We start from the raw sequence: 23683 nt of genomic DNA, 5'->3' as shown, positions 1-23683 counted from the left end.
GCTAGAACCAATTAAGGCAGACAGGCTGATTAGAACACCTGCAGCCAATCAAGGCAGGCTAATCAGGGCACCCAGGTTTAAAAAGGAGCTCATTTCAGTTTGTGGTGTGCATGTGAGGAGCTGGGAGTGAGAGGCGCAAGGAGCTAAGAGTTAGAGGGTGTGCTGCTGGAGGACTAAGGAGTACAAGCATTATCAGATACCAGGAGGAAGGTCCTGTGGTGAGGATAAAGAAGGTGTTTGGAGGAGGCCATGGGGAAGTAGCCCAGGGAGTTGTAGCTGTTGCACAGCTGTTACAGGAGGCACTATACACAGCTGCAATCCACAGGGCCCTGGGCTGGAACCTGGAGTAGAGGGCAGGCCCGGGTTCCCCCCAAACCTCCCAACTCCTGATCAGACACAGGAGGAGTTGACCCAGACTGTGGGTTCCACCAGAGGGGAAGATCACTAAGGTGTGCAAATCTGTCAAGAAGTGCAGGACCCAGCAAGGTAGAGGAGGAACTTTGTCACACTGTGTTAATATGCATGTTGCTCAAGTGAGCTCAGATTACTGAACAAACCAGATCACTCCATAGAACTCAACTGTCCTTATAATTATCTAGTGATCCACCAATTCTTAGGGCATCTACAAACATTACTATCAATAATCTTTAACAATTATTTGAATAGCACTGGCCAAAGACCACCTTCCAGCAGGACCTCACTAGATACATGCCAGGAGATGATCATTCCCTGTTTACAATTACTTTTTGAAATTCTTCACTCAATCAGATTTTAGTCCATGTAGTATGTGCTGGACTGATTTTGTGTAGTGTTTTTTAAGATCATATGTCATGCACTACTAAATCACACGTGTTACAGAAGTATAATATGTTAAAAGTTACTTTTGTCAACCATATGTGTAATATCATCAAAAACCAATATCAAGATTTATCAGACAAGACATATTTTTATAAAATCATGGTGGCTGATATTAATCATGCTATATCAATTTTCCGCATCAACATCAAAATCACTGGCCTATAGTTACCCAGGTCATCACATTTCCCCTTTTAAAAATATAAACACAACATAAGTTCTCTCTCCTCTCTCACGCAGATCCTTCAGAATTCCAAGATTTGTTAAATATCAACATCAATGGCTCAGAGATCTACCCAGCCAATGCTTTTAAAATTCTTGGGTGCAAGTTATGTAGTCCTGCACCTCTGAAAATGTTTAGATTTAACAGTTGCTGTTTAACAGCCTTTAAATAGAACAGAGTTGGGCAAACTTTTTGGCCCAAGGACCACATCTGGGTATGGAAATTGTATGGTGGTCCATGAATGCTCAAGAAATTGGGGGTTGGAGTGTGGGAGGGGGTGAGGGCTATGGGGTGGAGCCAGAAATGAGGAGTTCAAGGTGCAGGAGGGGGCTCCGGGCTAGGCATGGGGTTGGGGTGCAGACGGTGATGTGGCTCTGGCTGAGGGTGCGAGCACTGGGGTGGGACTAGAGATGAGGGGTTGGGGGTGCAGGAGGGTACTCTAGCCTGGGACCAAGCGGTTTGGAGGGCAGGAGGGGAATCAGGGCTGGGGGATGGAGCGCGGGAGGGGTTGGCAGTTACCTCGAGCAGCTCCTGGAAGCAGTGACATGTCCCTTCTCCGGCTCCTACGTGGAGGCCCTTTCCAATGAGAGCTGTGGAGGCAGTGATTGGGGTGAGGGCAGTGTGTGGAGCCCCCTGGATGCCCTATGTGTAGGAGCCGGATGGGGAACATGCTGCTGCTTCCAGGAATCATATGGAGCCACAGCACACACACAGCAGGGCAAGCCCCTGACCCTACTCCCGGCTGGAGCGCCGAAGCAGGTCAAGCCCTGTACCCTGCTCCCCAGCAGGAGCTCAGGTGCCAGATTAAAATGTCTGAAGGGATGGATGTGGCCCCTGGGCAATAGTTTGCCCACCCCTGGAACAGAAAGTATTTCATTACCATTGTAAGCCTAGAGTATGTGATCCAGCTTCTTCCCAAATACAAAACGGACATATTTATTGAATACTTTTGCCTTTTCTGCATCAATAGTGGCAATTTTACCATCCCTAGCTGGTAACAGATTGATACAAATGCTAGGATTTCTTTTGTTCTCCAATCATACCTGTGGAAACCTGAATCATGATTGTTGTGGCTGTCCGCCTGCACCCAAGGATGAGTGTTAGATTTAACATGGCATCTACAAAATAGCTAATTTTACATAAAACCATGACCAGGCCCTCTTTCATTTCTGAGTTACAGAACACAGTCACAAATTATCCCTCATGAATATACTGTAACCCTGGCATACGGATAAAAAAAAACCCTATTAAGAGAGCACAGTTCAAAAGGCATGTGTGAGAAATATGTATGGCTGACATTGATACTCACATGGTGCTCGTGGTGCGGAGAGTAAACCACTACAAAATCTGTATTTCTAAAAAACAATTTTCTAAACTGGGGTAATCTTTGCCATAAATTGTCATCTGTAGATTTATTTTAGGCAGTGGCATTCTGTTAAGAACACTTCAGAACACTTTCTTTTAAAAAGATTGATTGAGGCAGAATTCCTGATTACCCTTTGGTCTCTTGGTACAACCAATAGAGACCGCACATCTCAAGTCATCCTTAGCTATCTACCTAACTGGATGACCTCTGATAGTAGGAATCTGCTATTGACTATGTGATACTTCGCAATAGTTTCTGCAATGGAAACAATCATATCTACTTGGTAACTGAAAATATTCTTCTGCCATCACTGAAAGGTGTGATTTTTTTTTTAACCTTACTGAAAATAAGTGTTGTCACAAACAAACCCAAAGGCCTTTTATAGCACCCCTCATTTCAATTTTCAGGTGAACGGGATACAAGCCACATAGAAAACCATCCACAAACGATGGGTATTGGTATAGATGGTTTGACTTTCTCTTTTGGAATCAGAAAGATATGATGCACTTTATTTTTCTTGAAAATTCTTGTCCTGTCCAGTCCCATCTACCACTGAAGTTTGAGACTGCGTCAATGTATTTGAATTATCCTTAAATTTCTGGCCTAAATCTGGGAATGTGTGTACAGATATTTGGCCTGAAGATAGCAATATGTCAATGCCTGACATTTCTGAGTCTGGGATTGAGTCAAGACCTGACCTGCATTCAGCTGGCAATGAGCCAAGCTTCAACTTGCATGAGTTTGGGACCCACAAAGTCCAAGGATCTTAATCTGCAAAAGCATAGGAGTTTGCAAGATTTGGCCTGGTTCATGTTTTGATTTCATCCCTTTCCCTCAACCTTTGTGCGTCACTTGGCTTCTTGGATGTTTTGTTAGCACAATGAGACCCTCTTCCTTACTGAGGCCTGGGTAATACAAATATTAAATGATAATAAATAATAGAAGCTTTCAAGTTCTTTGATAACTAGAATGGACTAGATAACTTCAAACTGTAAATCTTACTCCTGCGGGAATTCTGCGCCACTGCGTGTGAGCAGAATTCATGTCCCCCACAGATTTCTTTGCTTCCACACCGAAAAATGACTTTCTGACAGGTAAGCAAAGGGAATCTGCAAAAGTAATCACGCATCAGTCCCTAGCTGTGCAGATTCATTGTTTCAGGCACCCAGAGCAGACAGCAGAGAGGTAAATCACCGCAGGGCTGGGGACACCCCGGCCAGTGGCTCCTACTCTGAGCCGGCATCAGCTGCTAATCCCGACTGGGCTGGAAGCAGGAGAGGACGGGACTTCCTCTTCCCCTGCAAAGACTGGCTGGGGCTGTGTCAGACCCACCTCCAGAAACCTTCCCCAGCTGCAGGAATCTCTGCTTCCTGCCCCCATTGCTCCTCAGCTGTGGGGGTGTGGGGGAAGGGAGTCACTGTACAGGGAGCTGCTCCACCCAATCCCCATGCATCTGGACCTCCTATACCCAGACACTCACACCAAGCCTCACTCCGTGCACCCAGAACCCCGCTAGCCCTTCATACCCCAAACCCCACCCTACTGAACTTCAACCCCTGCATCTAAAGCCTCCCTGCACCCAGATCACCTCCAACTGAGCTCCCTGCATTCAAAGCCCATCCTGATGAGCCCCTGCCCCTGCACCTTCCTGAGCCTCCACATCCAGATCCTCATGCCACTGACCGCCAACTAGCTGCACCCAGATCCCCACCCCACCAAGCCCCACTCCCCCAGCACCCAGACACCCCCACTGAGACCCCCACAACTAGATTCCCCTGCTGAGCCCCAACAACCTTCATCTGGAAGGCCCCCTGCAGAGTCCCATTGCCCCTACACCTGGGAACCCCGCCCAATGAGCCTCTGTGCATCCCCCACACCTAGATCCCCCACTGAGCTGCCTGAACCCAGATTGTCCCACACAGAATCCTCTCGCACCCCAACCTGGATCCTTCCGCATTGAACCCCTTCACACTTGGATCCTGCCCAGCTGAGCCTGCCCGCCCCATACCTGGTGCTCCTGGTGCAGGCCCAGGCCTTGTGCTAGGTCAGGGTCACATGCAGCCTCACCACTGAGTCCATGTCCTGGGGGTGGGGAGGCTGCACGGTGATTCCCACCTTCATACAGCCCGTGGCCTGTGCTCCCCACTGCCATGCTGGAGCCTCTGCATTTATTTATTGACAAATAAAACTTTCAGAACTTTAAAATACTGTGCACAAAATTTTAATTTTTTTGGTGCAGAATGCCCTCAGAAGTAAAATCTGACCAGCCAGGGTACCACTCTAAGCTAACAGATTTGCCCTTGAGACTCAGTTCCCATGTGATTTACAGTCATGTGATGTGAGTTATGTTGCAAATAATATGACCCAGAGCTAAAGAATATCTGTCACTTGGCACTCTAAAGGCATTTATTCCTTTGAAGGATATTGACTGGAGTTTTCAGTAAACTTGTCAGAGAACCTTGTTCCATGGTCAACACGGATATTAACATTCAACCAGTTCTCCTTATTCATAAATGTATCAAAGAACAAATATAACCAAAACCAAGAAAAAAATTCAATCAAGATGCTTTGCCACGTTTCTGCCTTGATGAATTAAATAAATTAAAACATAAATAAAAGGAAATAAACAAAGACTGCTGCTCTTAGGATTTATTTTATTATTCCCAAAGGGTCTTGTCATTGTTTTTTAAACAGATATATGTTATATCATCTTGCTTATTACATTGTATAAAAAAGGTATGGAATTATACAGTTATTGAGAGTTAGCAGTTAGAAACCATTTAAAACATAGAATAGCTGTATCTTTAATTCAAATTTCCTTTGGCAGAGTCAGAGGGAACCACAATGTAGTGGTTTTACTAGTGACAACTTTTTTGTTATTGATGCCATGATTGAACAGAGGTTGTGTGAGTAAATTTGAGAAGCAATTCCTAACCACAACACTGAATGGTCAAAACATCATGGATAGAATTTACCTGGTGTAGAGAGCCTCACAGAAAGCCCAAGACGCCACTTAACTGTTTCAGTTGGGTTGGTTGTATGAGGCATGTATTGACAAGCATCCATGGAAGGGGGTCTCTATGTCCCTTGTGTACCATGAAGCATATTTCTAGGCCCATTCCTTATAGGTTAATGTGGAAGAGATCACTAAGATTGGGCCATGGGTTCCAGGCCACCCCTTGCCCCTCACACAAAGGGGCAGCAACTCCTATTCCAGCTGAAAATCAGAAGAGTTGCTGAGGAGGAACTCTGCGGCAGCCATACTGCCTGCCTTCAGGTTAAGAAGTGAACGGCATCTCCATAACGCCCACTTAATTCTCTGCAAAGAGTCTGTTACCCGGGCTTTGTGTGGAGAAGAGTGAATTTCACCCCATATTTTTAAGACAAATGTTGAACTGTATTTTCAGACCTATACACATTCTAAGATGATTTTTGGTATTTACAGTCAAAGTTGGATAAAGGGGAACATTTTCAAAATGGATGCTCAGTTACATCCACCCACTAAAACATGTTCACTTATGATGGATTTCTGTATGGAACTCCCCCTGCTGGTCAAAATTCCCCTGAAAAATCCATTTTCCTAAAGTCGAGTTTCCTTTTCTGCCCAGTAGGTTGTCTGAATTAAATAGTCATTATTGACAAAGTTATCTTTCCTGTTCTGTACTGAGACCATTCCTCTCCCTCCATTGGCTGTGATGTTTTCATCTTGTGGAACATACCTTTTCTTTAAGATGAAAAGGACCGCAATACTCAAGAAAACGGACAGGGTGCCCAAGACCACGGTTAATCCCAAATATATGTATCTATAAAAGAAGAACCCCAATCAGTCTTCCATTAAGATAATACACAATTAATGCCTCAGATACATCTGAAAGAACTCTGCGAAAGGGATTCATTTATAATTTCGATAAAATTGGTAAAACTGAATAAATAAGGTGTTTGTCTGTTTAACACCCTGAGTTTTAGCCATATATCAGGTACAGCATAGGCAGTGGCAGTACGAGCTTCCCACACAGCGAATCTACCAAAGTCCTTCAGCGGGAGAGAAATGTTTACATCTCTTTAGCAGTCAATTCAAGCCTGGGCAGTTTCATCAGATACCACCAAGACTGGCATTTCTGTGATGCAGGCATTTATTATCAATAATTATGAACTATTATAATTATTTGTTACTGTGTTACAGAAACACCTGGAGTCCCCAAATGAAAATGGAGTCCTGCCAGGTTCCTAATCTTTCTATTTCTTTCCATAGGACTATTCAAAACAGGACTTACTCCTTACCTAACTTCTTGTGTCCTCAGTGGTGAGATCTACCAGCAGTCCTGCTTCCTCCAAGTCTCTTTTTTACCAATCCCATTTCCCAGCATGTCTAGCTGTTCTAGTCTGTAGATGTTGTTCCATACAACATGTCTGAGAATGTCTCTGTCCTGGGAAGAAATCAGTAACTATCCTGAACCTAGGCTGGTCCTTAAAGAGCTAGCACACCTTGTTACAGGCTTTTGTGGCTCCCTGACCATAATGCTTTGTTCTGATCCAGCTCTGTATTGTCTCCATGTGCAGCAGCAATTAGCTACCACAGTTTGGTCTGCACTAGAGCTAGTAGTTAAAAAAAACTGGGGGTGGAGGGGAGAGATGGTTCTGCAGAAAATTTAAACTTTCTATAAAAAGGAGGGGGAAGTGAATAAATATCTGTCACAAAGTGCACCAAACTGAAAAGTTTCAGCCCCAAATAGCCTCAAACCAAAAGATTTTTGGTTTTCCATCATTTCCCTATCTCCCTATTTTTCTGGTTTTGGGGTTTTGCTTTCAAAAAAAGCAGATACCTTCCATTATCATTTTTGTTGAATTAAAAACCCAACTGTCCATCCAAAAAAGTTTTGACCAGTAATTTTCTACCAGCTCTAGCTCTCAGTGCGTAAACATAATTAAAATCTGTGAGGTGAAAGAATGAATTCACCAAATCTCTTACCTAAATGCATTAGAATCATATAGCCTACACGCTCCTCTTCCCCCACACCTTTTGCTTCCCCATTTCAAGCATGTGGTGTCTATTGACACTCCAAAATACACAGGGGCTGGGACTCCTGCTGTAAGTATTAAACAAAGAGCATTAATGTGATTTTTGAATAAAATATTATTAATTTTATATGTTATGATACACAATAATAAGAACATAAGAATGGCCATACTAGGTCAGACCAAAGGTCCATTTCGCTCAGTATCCTGTCTCTAACAGTGGCCAGTGCCAGGTGCTTCAGAGGGAATGAACAGAGCAGATAATCATCAAGAGATCCATCTCCTGTTGCCCATTCCCAGCTTCTGGCAAACACAGACTAGAAACACGATCCCTGCCCATCCTGACTAATAGCCATTGATGGACCTATCCTCCATGAATGTATCTAGTTCTTTTCTGAACCCTGTTATAGTCTTGGCCTTCACAACATCCTCTGGCAAAGAGTTTCACAGGTTGACTGTGCGTTCTGTGAAGAAATACTTCCTTTTGTTTGTTTTAAACCTGCTGCCTATTAATTTTATTTGGTGACCCCTAATTCTTGAGTTAATGAGAAGGAGTAAATAACGCTTCCTTATTTATTTTCTCCACACCAGCCATGATTTTATAGACCTCCAGCATATCCCACCCCCTTAATCATCTCTTTTCCAAGCTGAAAAGTTCCAGTCTTATTAATCTCTCCTCATAACAACAACAACTTGATTATATATATTAGGCTGATGTGAGCCAGTCATATCAGTTGCTTAAATAAGGAGTCAGATCCTGCATTCCTTGCACACTTAACTCTTCCATTGACTTGAGTGGGTGTTTAATGTGAGCAAAGGGTATATGATCAAGCTCTAATGCCCATTGAAGCCAGTAGAAAGACTTTAAATCTGCCCTTGACATCAGTGGTCTATATTTAGGCAAATTCTCACTGAAGTCAATGAAAATATGTCTGAGTAAAGACTGAGCAGAAACGGAGGCCCTATTCTATTCTGTTCTAGTTATTATACCATGACAATTGCTATAGCGTTTCTGAATAACTAGGTTAGGGAGAGGAAACTCAGATATGGTTTAATGTTGTATGAAAAACAACAGCTCTAGAAATAATGCTGCTGTTTCCTTGTTGCCTTTGTGTATTCTTTCAATATTTGTTAACATTTTTATAATAAATGGAATTTTTTTTACAGGTTTCACAAAACACAAATTCTCTCACCGTTCTTCTATTCCTAATATTTGTCATATTTTTACCATTTAAATATGTACATGGCAGCTAAAATTAATTCTAGACAACAGTCTGGGTCACTGCTGACATAAGCAGTTAATAAGAACAGTACTACAATGTATCCAAATAAGATGAAATGTAGAACCAAACTTACCAAGAACTCTTATTGCCAAGGTATAAATACCAAGCGCAAAAGATTTTAGTTGTGGTTTAATGCATCTAAAAAAAAAAAAAGAGAAATGATTGTTAAAGTGAAATAAAACATTAATTACAAATGGAGGGCCTTGATTTTCCACTCTATTATGCTAGTTTTACTTTGAGATAATGCCATTGATTACAGTAGCACAACAACAGGCATGAATTTAATGTGATGACGTGAAAGTCAGGCCTAGGAATTCTTTACATCTAACTTCAATATAAAATTTTAAGACGACAGCAGTGCATCTTCAAACTGGAACAACTTACTCACACAGCATGTGGGAAATTAGTTCTGCACACACACAGCCAAGTATTTCAAAAGGCTTCGAACTCAATGTAGTGATGGCTAGTAGTATGAACATAGCTCTGATGTAAGTAAATGAGTTTCGCAGTCACAAGGACTGCGGGGCCATGCCCTTAGAAAAAAAACAAACATTCTGACCCTGGCCAGCGAAGACCTTAAGCACAGGCTTAACTTTAAGCATATGAATAGTCCCGCTGAAATCAAAAGGATTATTGATGTGCTTAAAATTAGGCATGTGTCAAAATTAGTGCTTTGCTCTACCTGATACATGCATTTCCTTGTGTTAACGGTAGTTAATAAAACAATATATTAATGTCTTGGCCATCCTGTTTAGCATATGTAAGTAGATCAAAAAGAAGGCTGAAGCTAAATCTGTACTGTGGATAAATATAATGTTTTGGAGTTTAATCCTACAAGGTACTGGGTGCCTCCTGAGAGCTAAGGAGTACACACAAATTCCACTGAAATCAAGGGTTGTGGTGCTCAGCCCTTCTCAGGAACTGTTTAACTACTTGTAGGATTAATCCCTTTCCCCACACCTAGGGAAAGTCACCTATGAAGACTCATTATTTTCCTCAAAACCATTTCCAGAATATTATCTAAGGATGGCAGCAATGACATACTGCAAGAAACAGTAATTTAGTGTCTTGAAAGGACATTCCAGGAAGTCATCCCTTCCAAGGGTATTTTAAAAGAATTTTAAAGCCCCTTCAGAAAATTCTCATTTACTACAGCCCTTCATTTACACTGCTCCAACTGACCACTTTCAGGGCCCCTTACACAGCCACAGCAGTCTCAAAAAGCCTTAGTGTAAATGATAATCAGGCCCTCCAGCTATTTAACTAACACTCAAAAGGACACAAAAGGTCTGAATCAAAAACATAACTAAGTATCCAAAGTCAAAAGAGCTTCTTAGCAACCACATGTATACGCCTGATTCTCTAATGCCCTGCCCTTGTGCCGTCATTTACACCAGTGGAAAAGTAAAATAGTCTCATATTTTTACACTCACTTTGTACTAGTATAAATGATGACACAAAGGTTGAAAGAAATTAGTGAATCAGGTACCATCGACAAATAAAATTAATCCATTCAGATGCTGGAAACCAAGAGAGAGAGAGAGATTTGGTATCTGAAATCTGCTTCTTTATATTTAAATTTATCCTTTATTTAAATTATTCCTTATATTAAGGAGTTGCTCCAATTTGACTGAAAATTTCATCAGAGCATTTGTTTAACTAGTACAGGTGTAGGCAACCTATGGTACTCATGCCAAAGGCAGCACACAAGCTGATTTTCAGTGGCACTCACACTGCCCAGGTCCTGACCACCGGTCCGGGGGGCCCTGCATTTTAATTTAATTTGAAATGAAGCTTCTTAAACAGTTTAAAAAACTTATTTACTTTAAATACAACAATAGTTTAGTTATATATTATAGACTTATAGAAAGAGACCTTCTAAAAACGTTAAAATGTATTACTTGGCACGCGAAACCTTAAATTAGAGGGAATAAATGAAGACTCGGCACACCACTTCTGAAAGGTTGCCGACCCCTGAACTAGCTCCTCAATAGAATCTGTGTTTCCCCATGCAATGAAAGCCAGTCCATTCAGAGACAACTTAGGGTGACCCTTCTTCACTTTATAGCTCTCTATTAATAGCATGCCTTTACTTAAATTACTCCCGTCTGCATTTCATTAGTGTCACATAACTTCAGTAGTTTCTAAAGTCCTTTGGCAATTCTAATTAGCCTAATACCTTTAAAGGAACACTACAATAAATGAATCAGTCACTGAGCATAAGCACATTTCACTGATTATAATCCTGTAAACCCTTGAAGCAAATGACACTAAATCTTAAAGTCTTGTAGGGATTTAGCTTCTGCATTCATATACCACATTTGGATCTCACATTTCATATTTCACCAAATACCAGAACCAACTTTCAATGTTAGAGTTGGCTGAAAATGCCAAAAAAAAAAATTCATTGGCAAATGGTTGCTTGAATGAAAACTGCAAATTCACTTGGGCAGTAATTTTGTTTCTAAAGTGCACATATTTGCATTCTGTGAATATAAGCTCATTTTTTGTTCATAAAAATTTCCTTGGAAAGCCAATCATTCAATGATTTCACAATAGAGAGCAAGTTCATAAAAATTCAAATATGTTTGGAGATGATTCACGAACAGACAAATGAACTGATTTATTTTGTAAAAAGAATTAATTTTATTAATTTTCTAGGGGCCAGATTCTGATGCCCTTACTCATGTTGAGTAGTTTGCAATTAGTCCCATTGGTTTCAGTGGGATTACTCAGAGAGTGAGGGCATCAGAATCTGGCCCACAATAAACTAACTAAATTAACTGATTTTTTAAAAAATAAATGTAGTCCCTTTTTCTGTTTGCAAATTATATGCAAAGTTTTGTGCATAAAGTTTTATCTTCTGATTTATGAAATGAAAATTGTTTTTTAAAATTTGCAATTATTGTTGAAAGCATTTCAAAACTGTTCCATATAGATAATTGAAATTGGAAAAATCACGTTAGCAAATCTTTAGGTGTGTGGAGTCCAGGAAACTTCAACTGACTTTGACAGGAGGAGTTCTATCCTCCCTAAATACTTCTTCAGGTAGAAATATAGATGCCTTTGAGTTGAAAATTTAAATGGTGGCTTAATAATTTATTACGCTGAGCTTTTATATTTCCTACATTCATTCCAACAATGATCACTGCTCATTCCGTACTGGGAATTTTTTGCAGATGATGTTGCTACACAAATGCAACTCCCCTCTTTGATGTGCTGTCCTGCTGGAAGAAGGGGCTTGTACTGGTGGAGCTGACCCAGGTTTGAAACAAAACTGGTGCAAACAAACAAAACAAGAATAGACAGGGTCTTAGTGACATTGAACCTGAAATCATCAATACATTTCAAGTAGGGCTCTCATGCGATTAAAAAAATTAAACGGGTTGTTAAAAAATAATGGAATACCATTTACTTAAATATTTTTGGATGTTTTGTACATTTTCAAATAAATTGATTTCAGTTACAACTCAGAATACAAAGTGTACAGTGCTCACTTTATATTTATTTTTGATTACAAGTATTTGCACTGTAAAAACAAAATAAATGGCACTTTTCAATCCACCTCATACAAGTACTGTAGTGCAATCTCTTTATAATGAAAGTTTAACTTGCAAATGTAGAATTATGTATAAAAATAATTGCTCTGAAAAATTAAACACTGTAAAACTTTAGAACCTCCAAGTCCGTTCAGTCCTAGTTCAGCCAATCGCTCAGACAAACAAACTTGGTTACAACTTGTAGGAGATAATGCTGCCCACTTCTTGTTTACAATGTCACCTGAAAGTGAGAACAGGTGTTCTCGTGGCACTGTTGTAGCCGGCGTCGCAAGATATTTACGTGCCAGATGAGCTAAAGATTCATATGTCCCTTCATGCTTCAACTACCATTCCATAGGACATGCTTCCATGCTGATGATGGGTTCTGCTCGATAACAATCCAAAGCAGACCAATGCATGTTCATCAACTGAGTCAGATGCCACCAGCAGAAGGTTGATTTTCTTTTTTGGTGGTTTGGGTTCTGTAGTTTCTGCATCTGAGTCTTGCTCTTTTAAGACTTCTGAAAGCATGCTCCACACCTCGTCCCCCTCAGATTTTGGAAGGCATTTCTGATTCTTAAACTTGGGTCAAGTGCTGTAGCTAATTTTATATCTTTGCGTTTTGTCAAATTTGCTGTGAAAGTGTTCTTAAAACAAACATGTGCTGGGTCATCATCCGAGACTGCTATAACATGATATATATGGCAGAATGCGGGTAATACAGAGCTGAAGACATACAGTTCTCCACAAGCAGTTCAGTCACAAATTTAATTAACACGTTATTTTTAACGAGCATCATGAGCATGGAAGCATGTCCTCTGGAATGGTGGCTGAAGTATGAAGGGGCATACAAATGCTTAGCATATCTGGCACATAAATACCTTGCAATGCCAGCTACAAAAGTGCCATGCAAACTTGTTCTCCCTTATAGACTCACAGACTTTAAGGTGAGAAGGGACCATTATGATCATCTAGTCTGACCTCCTGCACAAAGCAGGCCACAGAATCTCACCCACCCACTCCCACAACAAACCCCTAACCTATTTCTGAATTATTGAAGTCCTCAAATTGTGGTTTGAAGACCTCAAGCTGCAGAGAATCCTCCAGCAAGTGACCCGCGCCCCACGCTGCAGAGGAAAGCGAAAAACTTCCGGGGCCTCTGCCAATCTGCCCTGGAGGAAAATTCCTTCCCGACCCCAAATATGGCGATCAGTTAAACCCTGAGCATGTGGGCAAGACTCACCTGCCAGCACCCAGGAAAGAATTCTCTGCAGTAACTCAGATCCCATCCCATATAACATCCCATCACAGACCACTGGGCATACTGACCTGCTGATAATCAAAGATCAATTCTAAATTAATTGCCAGAATTAGGCTATCCCATCATACCATCCCCTCCATAAACTTATCAAGCTTAGTCTTAAAGCCAGATATGTCTTTTGCCCCCACTACTCCTCTTGGAAGGCTGTTCCAGAACTTCACTCCTCTAATGGTTAGAAACCTTCGTCTAATTTCAAGTCTAAACTTCCTAGTGTCCAGTTTATATCCATTTGTTCTTGTGTCCACATTGGTACTAAGCTTAAATAATTCCTCTCCCTCCCTGATATTAATCCCTCTGATATATTTGTAAAGAGCAATCATATCCTCCCTCAACCTTCTTTTGGTTAGGCTAAACAAGCCAAGCTCTTTCAGTCTCCTTTCATAAGACAGGTTTTCCATTCCTCGGATCATCCTAGTAGCCCGTCTCTGAACCTGTTCCAGCTTGAATTCATCCTTCTTAAACATGGGAGACCAGAACTGCACACAGTATTCCAGATGAGGTCTCACCAGTGCCTTGTACAATGGTATTAACACCTCCTTATCTTTACTGGAAATACCTCCCCTGATGCATCCTAAAATTGCATTAGCTTTTTTAACGGCCATATCACATTGGTGGCTCATAGTCATCCTGTGATCAACCAATACTCCGAGGTCCTTCTCCTCCTCCATTACTTCCAACTGATGTGTCCCCAATTTATAACTAAAATTCTTGTTATTAATCCTTAAATGCATGACCTTGCACTTTTTCACTATTAAATTTCATCCTATTACTATTACTCCAGTTTACAAGGTCATCCAGATCTTCCTGTATGATATCCCGGTCCTTCTCTGTGTTAGCAATACCTCCCAGCTTTGTGTCATCCACAAACTTTATTAGCACATTCCTGCTTTTTGTGCCAAGGTCAGTAATAAAAAGGATAAATACGATTGGTCCCAAAACTGATCCCTGAGGAACTCCACTAGTAACCTCCTTCCAGCCTGACAGTTCACCTTTCAGTACAACCTGTTGTAGTCTCCCCTTTAACCAGTTCTTTATCCACCTTTCAATTTTCATACTGATCCCCATCTTTTCCAATTTAACTAATAATTCCCCATGTGGAACCGTGTCAAATGCCTTACTGAAATTGAGGTAACATTGTAAATAAGAAGCAGGCAGCAGCATCTCCTGTAAATGTAAACAAACTTGTTTGTCTTAGCAATTAGCTGAACAAGAAGCAGGACTGAGTGGACTTGTAGGCTCTAAAGATTTACATTGTTTCGTTTTTGAGAGCAGTTATGTAACAGAAAAAAAATCTACATTTGTAAATTACACTTTCACAATAAAGAGATTGCACTGCAGTGCTTGTATGAAGTGAATTGAAAAATACTATTTCTTTTATCATTTTTATGGTGCAAATATTTGTAATAAAATAATAATATAAAATGAGCACTGTACACTTTGTATTCTGTGTTGTAATAAAAATCAATATATTTGAAAATGTAGAAAAACATCCAAAAACATTTAATAAATTTCAATTGGTATTCTATTGTTTAACGGTGTGATTAATCGTGATTAATTTTTTTAATTGTGATTAACTTTGTTTTTAGTTAATCACTTGAGTTAACTGATTAATTGACAGCCCTAATTTCAAGATTTCAGACAAAATCATGAGCCATCAAGCCTCACTTGTATGGGCAATCATTATTCAAGTGAGTGATTGCATGAACTGAAAAGGGATGATTTGCATGAGTAAGGAGAACTCAAATATGTTATGATAAGATTGTGCTTTGTCAAAGTTACTTCCTGCAGTGAAAGAAACCAAAAGGGGTTGAAGTAGTTCTTTTGCAAGCTCCAATATTCCACTGGAAAAATACCGGTATATCTGTGATTATGCTGGAATCACACTTGAAATTATGTTACCTTCAGTATCTCAGGGTGGCATTTTTGCATAAAGCCCAATATTCAGAGTATTTCCAGCTTTAGCCCTGTCTGTTCAGGATGATACTTAAGCTCTTGCAGTAAGAAAGGGTATATGTCAGATGAGTTCTTTCAGAAGTCAGGACAATTTGAAATACAATCTGACGCCCTCCACACTCTCAGTTACCTAGATGTTATTTTTTTGCATTTTGGAAGCTAGGCAAGGGAAGTTGAAGGGAGTCTGGCCAAAGGAACTGAGGAGGAAAAGCTTTTCAAGAGGCAGTGAGACTGATGCCTAAAACGTAGGTTTTTTGGAAGTCAGAGAGAGCAGACTGAAGCTGAACAAATCAAGATTATATACAGATCATATTATATCCCCTATATATTTTCTGAAAATTTGCTTGCAAGCCTCTATTCAGTACTGGATAAGTCATGGTGCCACTGGTCCACTAGCACATGTGACTGTCTCTGTGAAAGGCAGTTATTGACACAATAGAAAAAAAATCTCAGATCAATTCTACTTTTGTTATGTTGCATACAAGAGTTTTAACTGATAATCTGGAATCACTAATTTGCCATGAATCCTAAGGGGAGGATCAGAGTGAATTTTCAGCTTCTGGTTTGGTTTTAGTCTGTCTCTAGGTTCTTTTGTAATGATTTAATACAGACACACACACTTAAATCAATGGCTTTTTTGGGTACTCAGTACCTATGAACATTTGACTGACTATGCATACACACAAGGCTTGGTTCTCTGATACACTAAGATCCTTTGCCACCATTCCTGCTGTTTAAAGGGCATTTAAAGTTAATGTAAGTTTCCACTACCAGAGCTATAAGAAGTGGCCTTGGTGTAAATGAGAATCAGGCCCAGAGTGAAAGTGAGTATATGTATGCTGATGGTAAACCTAGATCTGAAGCTATTTGTATCATCTAATCAGAAGCACAATGTAGCTTAACGGGTAGCATTTATATTGCTATACATCAATTCATCAGGAAGCTTTTTAATGGTTAAAAAACCTTCTGAAATCCTCTTTCCACTGCCTTTAAGACTAGTTGCAAAGGACACTCAGTATTATGAATGAAGACAGAAAATGGATTTTAATATCAAATCCCTTTGAAAACATTTGCCAGTAAAAGGAATTATCTCTATTTACCTTAGAAGTAGTATATATCCAGGTGTACCACCTATTGATAAAGTATATGAAGTGATGACTGATATTACCAGAAAATACAGAAACATTTTTGGACATTCATTTCCTTTTTGACATGCTCCCATCACCGCTGAGGAGCTTCTTGATGGAGACGCTGTAATTCCCACACAGCTGCAATTATAAAATACCTGGAATATAGCAGGTAAAAGTATATGTTTATTGAGATATACTATGTATAGCAGAGGAGTAAGGGAAAAATGACCACCTAAAATGTTACAATATTGTTTACTGTATTTTTCCAGACTCTTGGACAGTCAAAATCTCTATGTGCAATCCAAAATTAGAGTTAATCAAAAATTTTCTGTTGAAAAATTATTTTTTTTTGTTTTAAAAAAGTATTTTTTCTTGAAACAGACATTTCCAAAGATATGTCCAATTATTGACAAAATATTTCAGGTTTTTATTTAAAACCCTCAAACTGATAATGGTTTTGACAACTAAAAAACAATTTTTTTCCAAATACAATTACATTTTCAATGTTCATGTTTTCATTTTATGAAAAACAGAAAATTTTCCATGAAAAAACAAAAAAGCACACCCTAGAAAGTTCCTATCTTCTGTAGCACATTGCTGAAAACCAAGGAACTTAAGGAAACTCATAGATCCCTACTTTTAAAAAAATTGCAATTCATTTGCCGTAACAAAGCTAGCTAGGATAAGACAGACCAAAGCATCATAAATGATGATAGAAAAGTTTCTTACAGAGGTTTTTCCGCTTCCATTGGATGTTTTGCAACCAGCAAGACACGCCGACATGTAGGTGATTCCATTTTCCCCACATATAGGATCCCATTCATTTTTTGAACATATGCATCCTGAATTGCACTCAGAAAAGAGGGTCTCTTCATAGCTAGAGACCTGTTTCATTCTGACAAAAAACCAAAACAAACCTCAGAAACAAAATGAAATGCAGTTTCTCAGCAGCTTTAAGTAGAAATGTCTTCAAACCATGGGCTATATTTTCAGGAAGATGCACCTGAGTGTATCCTTGTATCTTTAGTCTACTGAACTGTTTTCTTTCTACTTCCCTTTACAAATGTTTCCTCTCTGCAATCAAACAGTATTCTACAACATGACATGCCTATTAAAATACAGCATATGTTTTATTAAAGGGGCATTGTTAGCTAGTGTTCTGATGTATTGTTTTTATTTTCTAAAATATTCATCTGAAACATCTGGGGCACAATTCAATTAAACAAACTTGGACCCAAATGCTCAGAACATTGGTCACTCTGATGGCAAAGGGGAAAAAATCATCCCTACCGAAAAGCTATTGAAAAAGAGGCGGGAAAGTGAGGGAAAGTGATCACAGATGGATTGATCTAAGTTGAGGACCTGACCCTTCAGCCACTCAATCTACAGACCTTCCTTTGACCTCAATAGGAACATCACTCATGGAGTGGCTGCAGAAGCAAGCACAGAAAGCCCATCCAGAAAGTCACTGGGGTCACCTCTGCTGCCGCAAGCCTAAGGAAACTTGTGCCTGCAGATCTCGGCTGCAATGGTGTGAAAAGTGGGAATGCAACCACTTCCAGGTACTGTGCTGACTCTTTCCATCTTTGTCCCATGAAGGGCTCTTGGAGGTGGGGAATCAGCAGAGTTTCATGGGAGTGACAACTAGTCAAGTACCATTGGATTCGTCTATCAAAATCTGTTGGGGAAACTGGTATAGATTACCGCAGAGTATGAAATCTTGGCCCCTTGAAGTCAATGGCAAAACTTTCATTTACTTCAGTGGGGTCAGGATTTCACTCAGAGGCCTGGTCTACACTATGCATTTATACCAAATTTAGCAGCGTTAAATCGAAGTAACCCTGCACCCATTCACAAAACGAAGCCCTTTATTTCGATACAAAGGGCACTTAATATCGATATCTGTACTCCTCCCCGACGAGGGGAGTAGCGCTCAAATCGGTATTGCCATTTCGGATTAGGGTTAGTGTGGCCGCAATTCGATGGTATTGGCCTCCGGGAGCTATTCCACAGTGCACCATTGTGCCCGTTCTGGACAGCAATCTGGAGTCAGATGCACTGACCAGGTAGACAGGAAAAGCCCCACGAACTTTTGAATTTCATTTCCTGTTTGCCCAGCGTGGAGCACTGATCAGCATGGACTGTACGGGAGATACTGGATCTGATCACTTTATGGGGAGACAAATCTGTTCTATCAGAGTTCTGTTCCAGAAGACGAAATGCCAAAGCATTTGGAAAAAATCTCCAGACAGAGGCCACAGTAGGGACTCAACACAGTGCTGCGTGACAAGTGTAACAGAAAGCCAAAGAATCAAATGGACGCTCATGGAGGGAGGGAAGGGGGACTGAAAACTACAGCTATCTCACAGTCCCCGCAGTCTCCGAAAAGCATTTGCATTCTTGACTGAGCTCTCAGTGCCTGAAGGGTCAAAAGCATTGTCCAGGGCGGTTCAGGGTATATGTCGTCAATGTATTGCTGCCCGCCCCCCCCCAGTGAAAGAAAAGAGAAAAAAATCATTTCTCGCCTTTTTTCAATGTAACCGTATGTCTACTGCATGCTGCTGGTAGAAATGGTGCTGCGGCGCTGAACAGCAGCATCCTCTCCCCTTCCTTTCCTGATGGCAGACAGTACAAAAGGGTTGGAAACCATCCTTATCATCCTGTGAGTGCTCCTGGCTGGCCTCGGTGAAGTCGGCCGGGGGCGCCTGGGCAAAAATGGGAATGACTCCTGGTCATTCCCGGCAGACGGTACAAAAGGATTGAAAACCATCATAGCCAATTTCCAATTGCAGACAGTGATATAGGGCTGGTAACCATCTCTGCTACCTTGCAAAGGTGAATGAATGCTGCTGTGCAGCACTGCAGTACCACATCTGTCAGCAATCTCCAGTACACATACGGTGACAGTGACAAAAGGCTAAACGGGCTCCATGGTTGCCATGCTGTGGCGTCTGCCAGGGCAATCCAGGGAAAAAGGGCACAAAATGATTGTCTGCCATTGCTTTCACGGAGGAAGGCTTGAATAACGACATTTACCCAGAATCACCCGCGACACTTTTTTCGCCCCATCATGCATTGGGATCTCAACCCAGAATTCCAACGGGCGGGGGAGACTGCGGGAACTATGCGATAGCTAGGGATAGCTACCCACAGTGCAATGCTCTGGAAATCGACGCCAGCCTCGGTACATGGACGCACACCGCCGAATTAATGTGCTTAGTGTGGCCACGTGCACTCGACTTTATACAACCTGTTTTAAAAAAAAAGGGTTTCTGTAAAATCGGAATAATCCTGTAGTGTAGACATACCCAAAGTGATGATTAACGTGCACTATTTCACCCTCTGCAGTTTAAATCTCCACCTTGAAGGGTTTTCTACAGTGGTCCTGCTAGGGGGAACCCTACCACAGGCATGTCCAGAGAGCATTAGAGAGTCCAGGGGTATTCAGCAGCAGACAGAGGCAAGGAAGACAGATACAGATGCCTCTTGGCTCATTGAGCTCTTCAGGGATCTGTGGATTAAAAGGGCCTTTTGTGAGGAGCAGCACAGCTCCACTCCCCAGTCAGAGAACTCACAGGAAATGCCATGAATTTCAATTCATCTACACAGGAATAACTTGCATAGAGAAGAATAAGGACTTGGGTGCTAAAAACAATTACAGAGGGATTCTGGGCTCTTCTCCAGATCCTGCTGAAGTCAATGGAAAGTTGCTTTGGATTGGATTAGATTAGATCCCAGGTGAGTATATTCATGGAATATGTGGAATACTTTGAGGAAGCAGGTTGCTTTAAAATGGAACTTTGCACTCAACGTTGCTCTTTCCAACATACCCTTCATAAGACACCGTCAGTCCTGCCACGTCTGAGTTCTCACAGCCCATTGCAAATAGTGAAAGTAGCAAGAGGTAACCAAAGAAGGATGATCCCAAGGACAGCTTTGCAGCCCCCAAAACATTAATCCGGAATTTTTTCATGATCAGTCCTCCTGAGAATATCCCAAAGGCCACAGCAGGAATGTTGATAAGACCTATAAACAAATGAGAAAAATTAGTATACATGTAAGCTTAAACTAGGAGGGCTGCTATGCCCAGCCATATTTGCTAAGGGAGCCCACAAAATGAACATTTGGCAACTGTCTGAATGACAACCCCCCAATCCCATCTACAGCTGCAACGTTAACATTAAAAGTGTACAGCATCAGCTAGTCACTGTTGATCATTTTCTTGCAAACTGATTCATTTATGGTGCAAAATCATCCTGTCAAATGGACTGCAATACAGACCATTTGATGTAAAGTGCTAGATGGCTACTAGTTATTATTATTATATTTCTGTTTCTGTAATGGGCCTCAGTCCATGCTAAACTTTGTATAATGTAAAACAGGATAAATTGGAAAACTCATAACAGGATGTTAGAAGATACCTTAAGAGATACTCTCACCCATGAGTAACTCAATATACTATAGAAACATTTCACTGTGATGGCCATGCTTATTTTGGACTACCTAACTTATAAGGGAAAAAATCCAGTATCTTATTCTGTATGGCAGATCAGATATTTCTGTAATAGGAACCCAACAGTGTGACAAAAGGAGGTGTGGTTAAATGGATACTCTAGATTCATAGAGTCTAAGGCCAGAAGGGACCATTAGGATCATTGACACTGACCTCCGGTATGACACAGGCCATAGAACTTCCCCAAAGTAATTACAATCTTAATTCAAAAATTGTCAGTAATGGAGAATCCACCATGAATTTTTCTAATCTGTCCCAATGGTTAATTACTCTGATTGTTAAAAATTATACCTTATTTCCAGTTTGAATTTGTCTAGCTTCAATTTCCAGCCATTGGATCATGTTATACCTGTCTCTGCTGGATTGAAGAGCTCATCACTAAATATTTGTTCCCCACGTAGATATTTATAGACTGTAATCAAGGCACTCCTTACACTTCTGTTTGTTAAACTAAATAGATTGAGTCTACCACTATAAGGTGTGTTTTCTAATCCTTTAATCAGTCTCCTGTATTTTCTCTGAACCCTCTCCAATTTGTCAACATCCTTCTTGAATTGTAGGCAGAACCAGACACAATATTTCAGTAGTAGTTGCACCACTGCCAAATACAGAGATAAAATAACCTCTCTATTCCTACTCTCTTTATGCATCCCAAGATGGCATTAGCTCTTTTGGCCACATTGTTACACTGTTCAGCTCATGTTCAGCTGATTATCCACTACAACCTCCAAATCTCTTCAGAGTCTCTGCTTCCAAGGATAGAGTCTCCCATCCTGAAAGTATGGTCTACATTTTTTGTTCCTACATTTACATTTAGCTGTATTAAAACACACACAGTTTGCTTGTACCCAGTTTACCAAGCGATCCAGATTGCTCTGTATTAGTGACCTGTCCTCTTCATTATTTACCACTCCCCCCACCAGTTTTTGTGTCATCTGCAAACTTTATCCGCGATGATTTTATGTTTTCTTTCTGGTCACTGATAAAAATGTTAAATAGCACAGAGCCAAAACACAACCTCTTCAGGACCCCCACTGGAAAGAGCCACACTCAATGATGGTTTCCCGTTTAAAGATTTATTTTGACCCATCAGTTAGCTAGCTTTTAATCCATTTAATGTGTGCCATGTTAATTTTAGTTTTTTAATCAAATTGTCATATGATACCAAGTCAAATGCTTTACAGAAATCTAAGTATATTACATTAACACTATTACTTTTATCAACCAAACTTGTAATCTCATAAAAAAAGTTATCAAGTTAGTGTGACAGGATCTATTTTCCATAAACCCATGTTTATTTGCAGTAATTATATTACCCTCCTTTAGTTCTAGTTAGTAACTGTCTCCCATATCAGCTAGCTCATCATCTTGCCCAGGATTGATGTCTGACTGACAGACCCATAATTACCTGAGTCATCCCATTTACCCTTTTTAAAAACTGACAAAACATTAGCTTTCTTCCAGTCATCTCGAACTTTCCCAGTGCTCCAAGACTTATTGGAAATCAACATGAATGGTCCAGTGAGCTCCTCAGCCAGCTCTTTTAAAACTATGGCAGGTACCAAGTTATTTTATTTGTATCATTTCATTTTCCCATCTTTCTTCTCTATGAAAACATATTATTGTCAGACAAAATAGTTAACACTCACCAAAAAATAAATACTTATAATAAAAACCAGTCTCCTTCTGGTACAACAGAGATCTTCATTACACTATAATGCACTGAAGCTAGCATACAAAAATGGCAGCACATTAATTGAGGTTTTTAAGTCCATTCATTTTCTAATTTTTTAAATAAAGGATTATTTAAATAATTTTTAAAAGTACATGAAGTATCTTCATTTTCTGGAAGTTTCTTTAATCTTCTCCAATTTCTGAACCTCTCTCTGACAATGCTGCAACACTATTTAATATTTTGTATTTATTTAAACATTACATGGTACATTTTTGGCAGATTAGCAGTAGCAATATTAAGGACATCTAAGGCTTGGCCTAGGTAATGATCTACCAAATTCTTAAGACCTTCATGTTTGCCTCAATGTCAATATGTTTGTGGTAGGTTTATCACAGCATTAACTCAAATTCTATTAATGTTATTTCTCATTACCATACCTTTAAACAAATATATTGAAATTAGGGTCTAGAAATTTTTTTTTATCCTGTAGCTTATTCCTGCAGGGTGATATCTACTCCTGTGAGACTCAAGTGCCCTCCGCTTGACTGATTTCAATGAGATGAGGGTGACTGGCACCTTGTAGGTTTGCCTCCTTATTGTTTAATTATTTGCATTAATTTCTAAAGCCTAAGATTTCTATTTTAGGTAAAATTATGTTCTTAGGTACTCATTAATAATATTCACTTAAAAATATGATCACCAGCTCTGAATGAAATATTATCTTGTCATTCATATGTTTTTAGTTTAAAGTATTATTATTGAGAATTCCCTAATCTCCTCTTAGACCAGAGGTAGGCAACCTATGGCAC

General features: G+C 40.2%; 1 protein-coding gene across 3 annotated transcripts in view; it reads right to left on the bottom strand.

Moving 5' to 3' along the window:
- Nucleotides 1-5101: 5101 nt before the first annotated feature.
- The window catches only part of SLCO1C1 (solute carrier organic anion transporter family member 1C1), a 48271-nt gene continuing 29689 nt past the window's right edge, over nt 5102-23683 (bottom strand). For all 3 annotated transcript variants that reach the window (XM_050968648.1, XM_050968642.1, XM_050968653.1), the window contains 6 exons: nt 20517-20712; nt 17416-17581; nt 16657-16841; nt 8817-8881; nt 7414-7531; nt 5102-6247 (listed from right to left, as the gene is read on the bottom strand). In XM_050968648.1, the coding sequence (XP_050824605.1) occupies nt 6025-6247; nt 7414-7531; nt 8817-8881; nt 16657-16841; nt 17416-17581; nt 20517-20712 (953 nt within the window). In that variant the 3' untranslated portion in view covers nt 5102-6024. The remainder of the gene's footprint in view (nt 6248-7413; nt 7532-8816; nt 8882-16656; nt 16842-17415; nt 17582-20516; nt 20713-23683) is intronic.

Source organism: Gopherus flavomarginatus, chromosome 1 (assembly GCF_025201925.1).
Source record: "Gopherus flavomarginatus isolate rGopFla2 chromosome 1, rGopFla2.mat.asm, whole genome shotgun sequence".
NCBI lineage: Eukaryota > Metazoa > Chordata > Testudines > Testudinidae > Gopherus > Gopherus flavomarginatus.
Note: the sequence above shows the minus strand (reverse complement) of the source record. Positions and strands in the feature narration are given on the sequence as shown.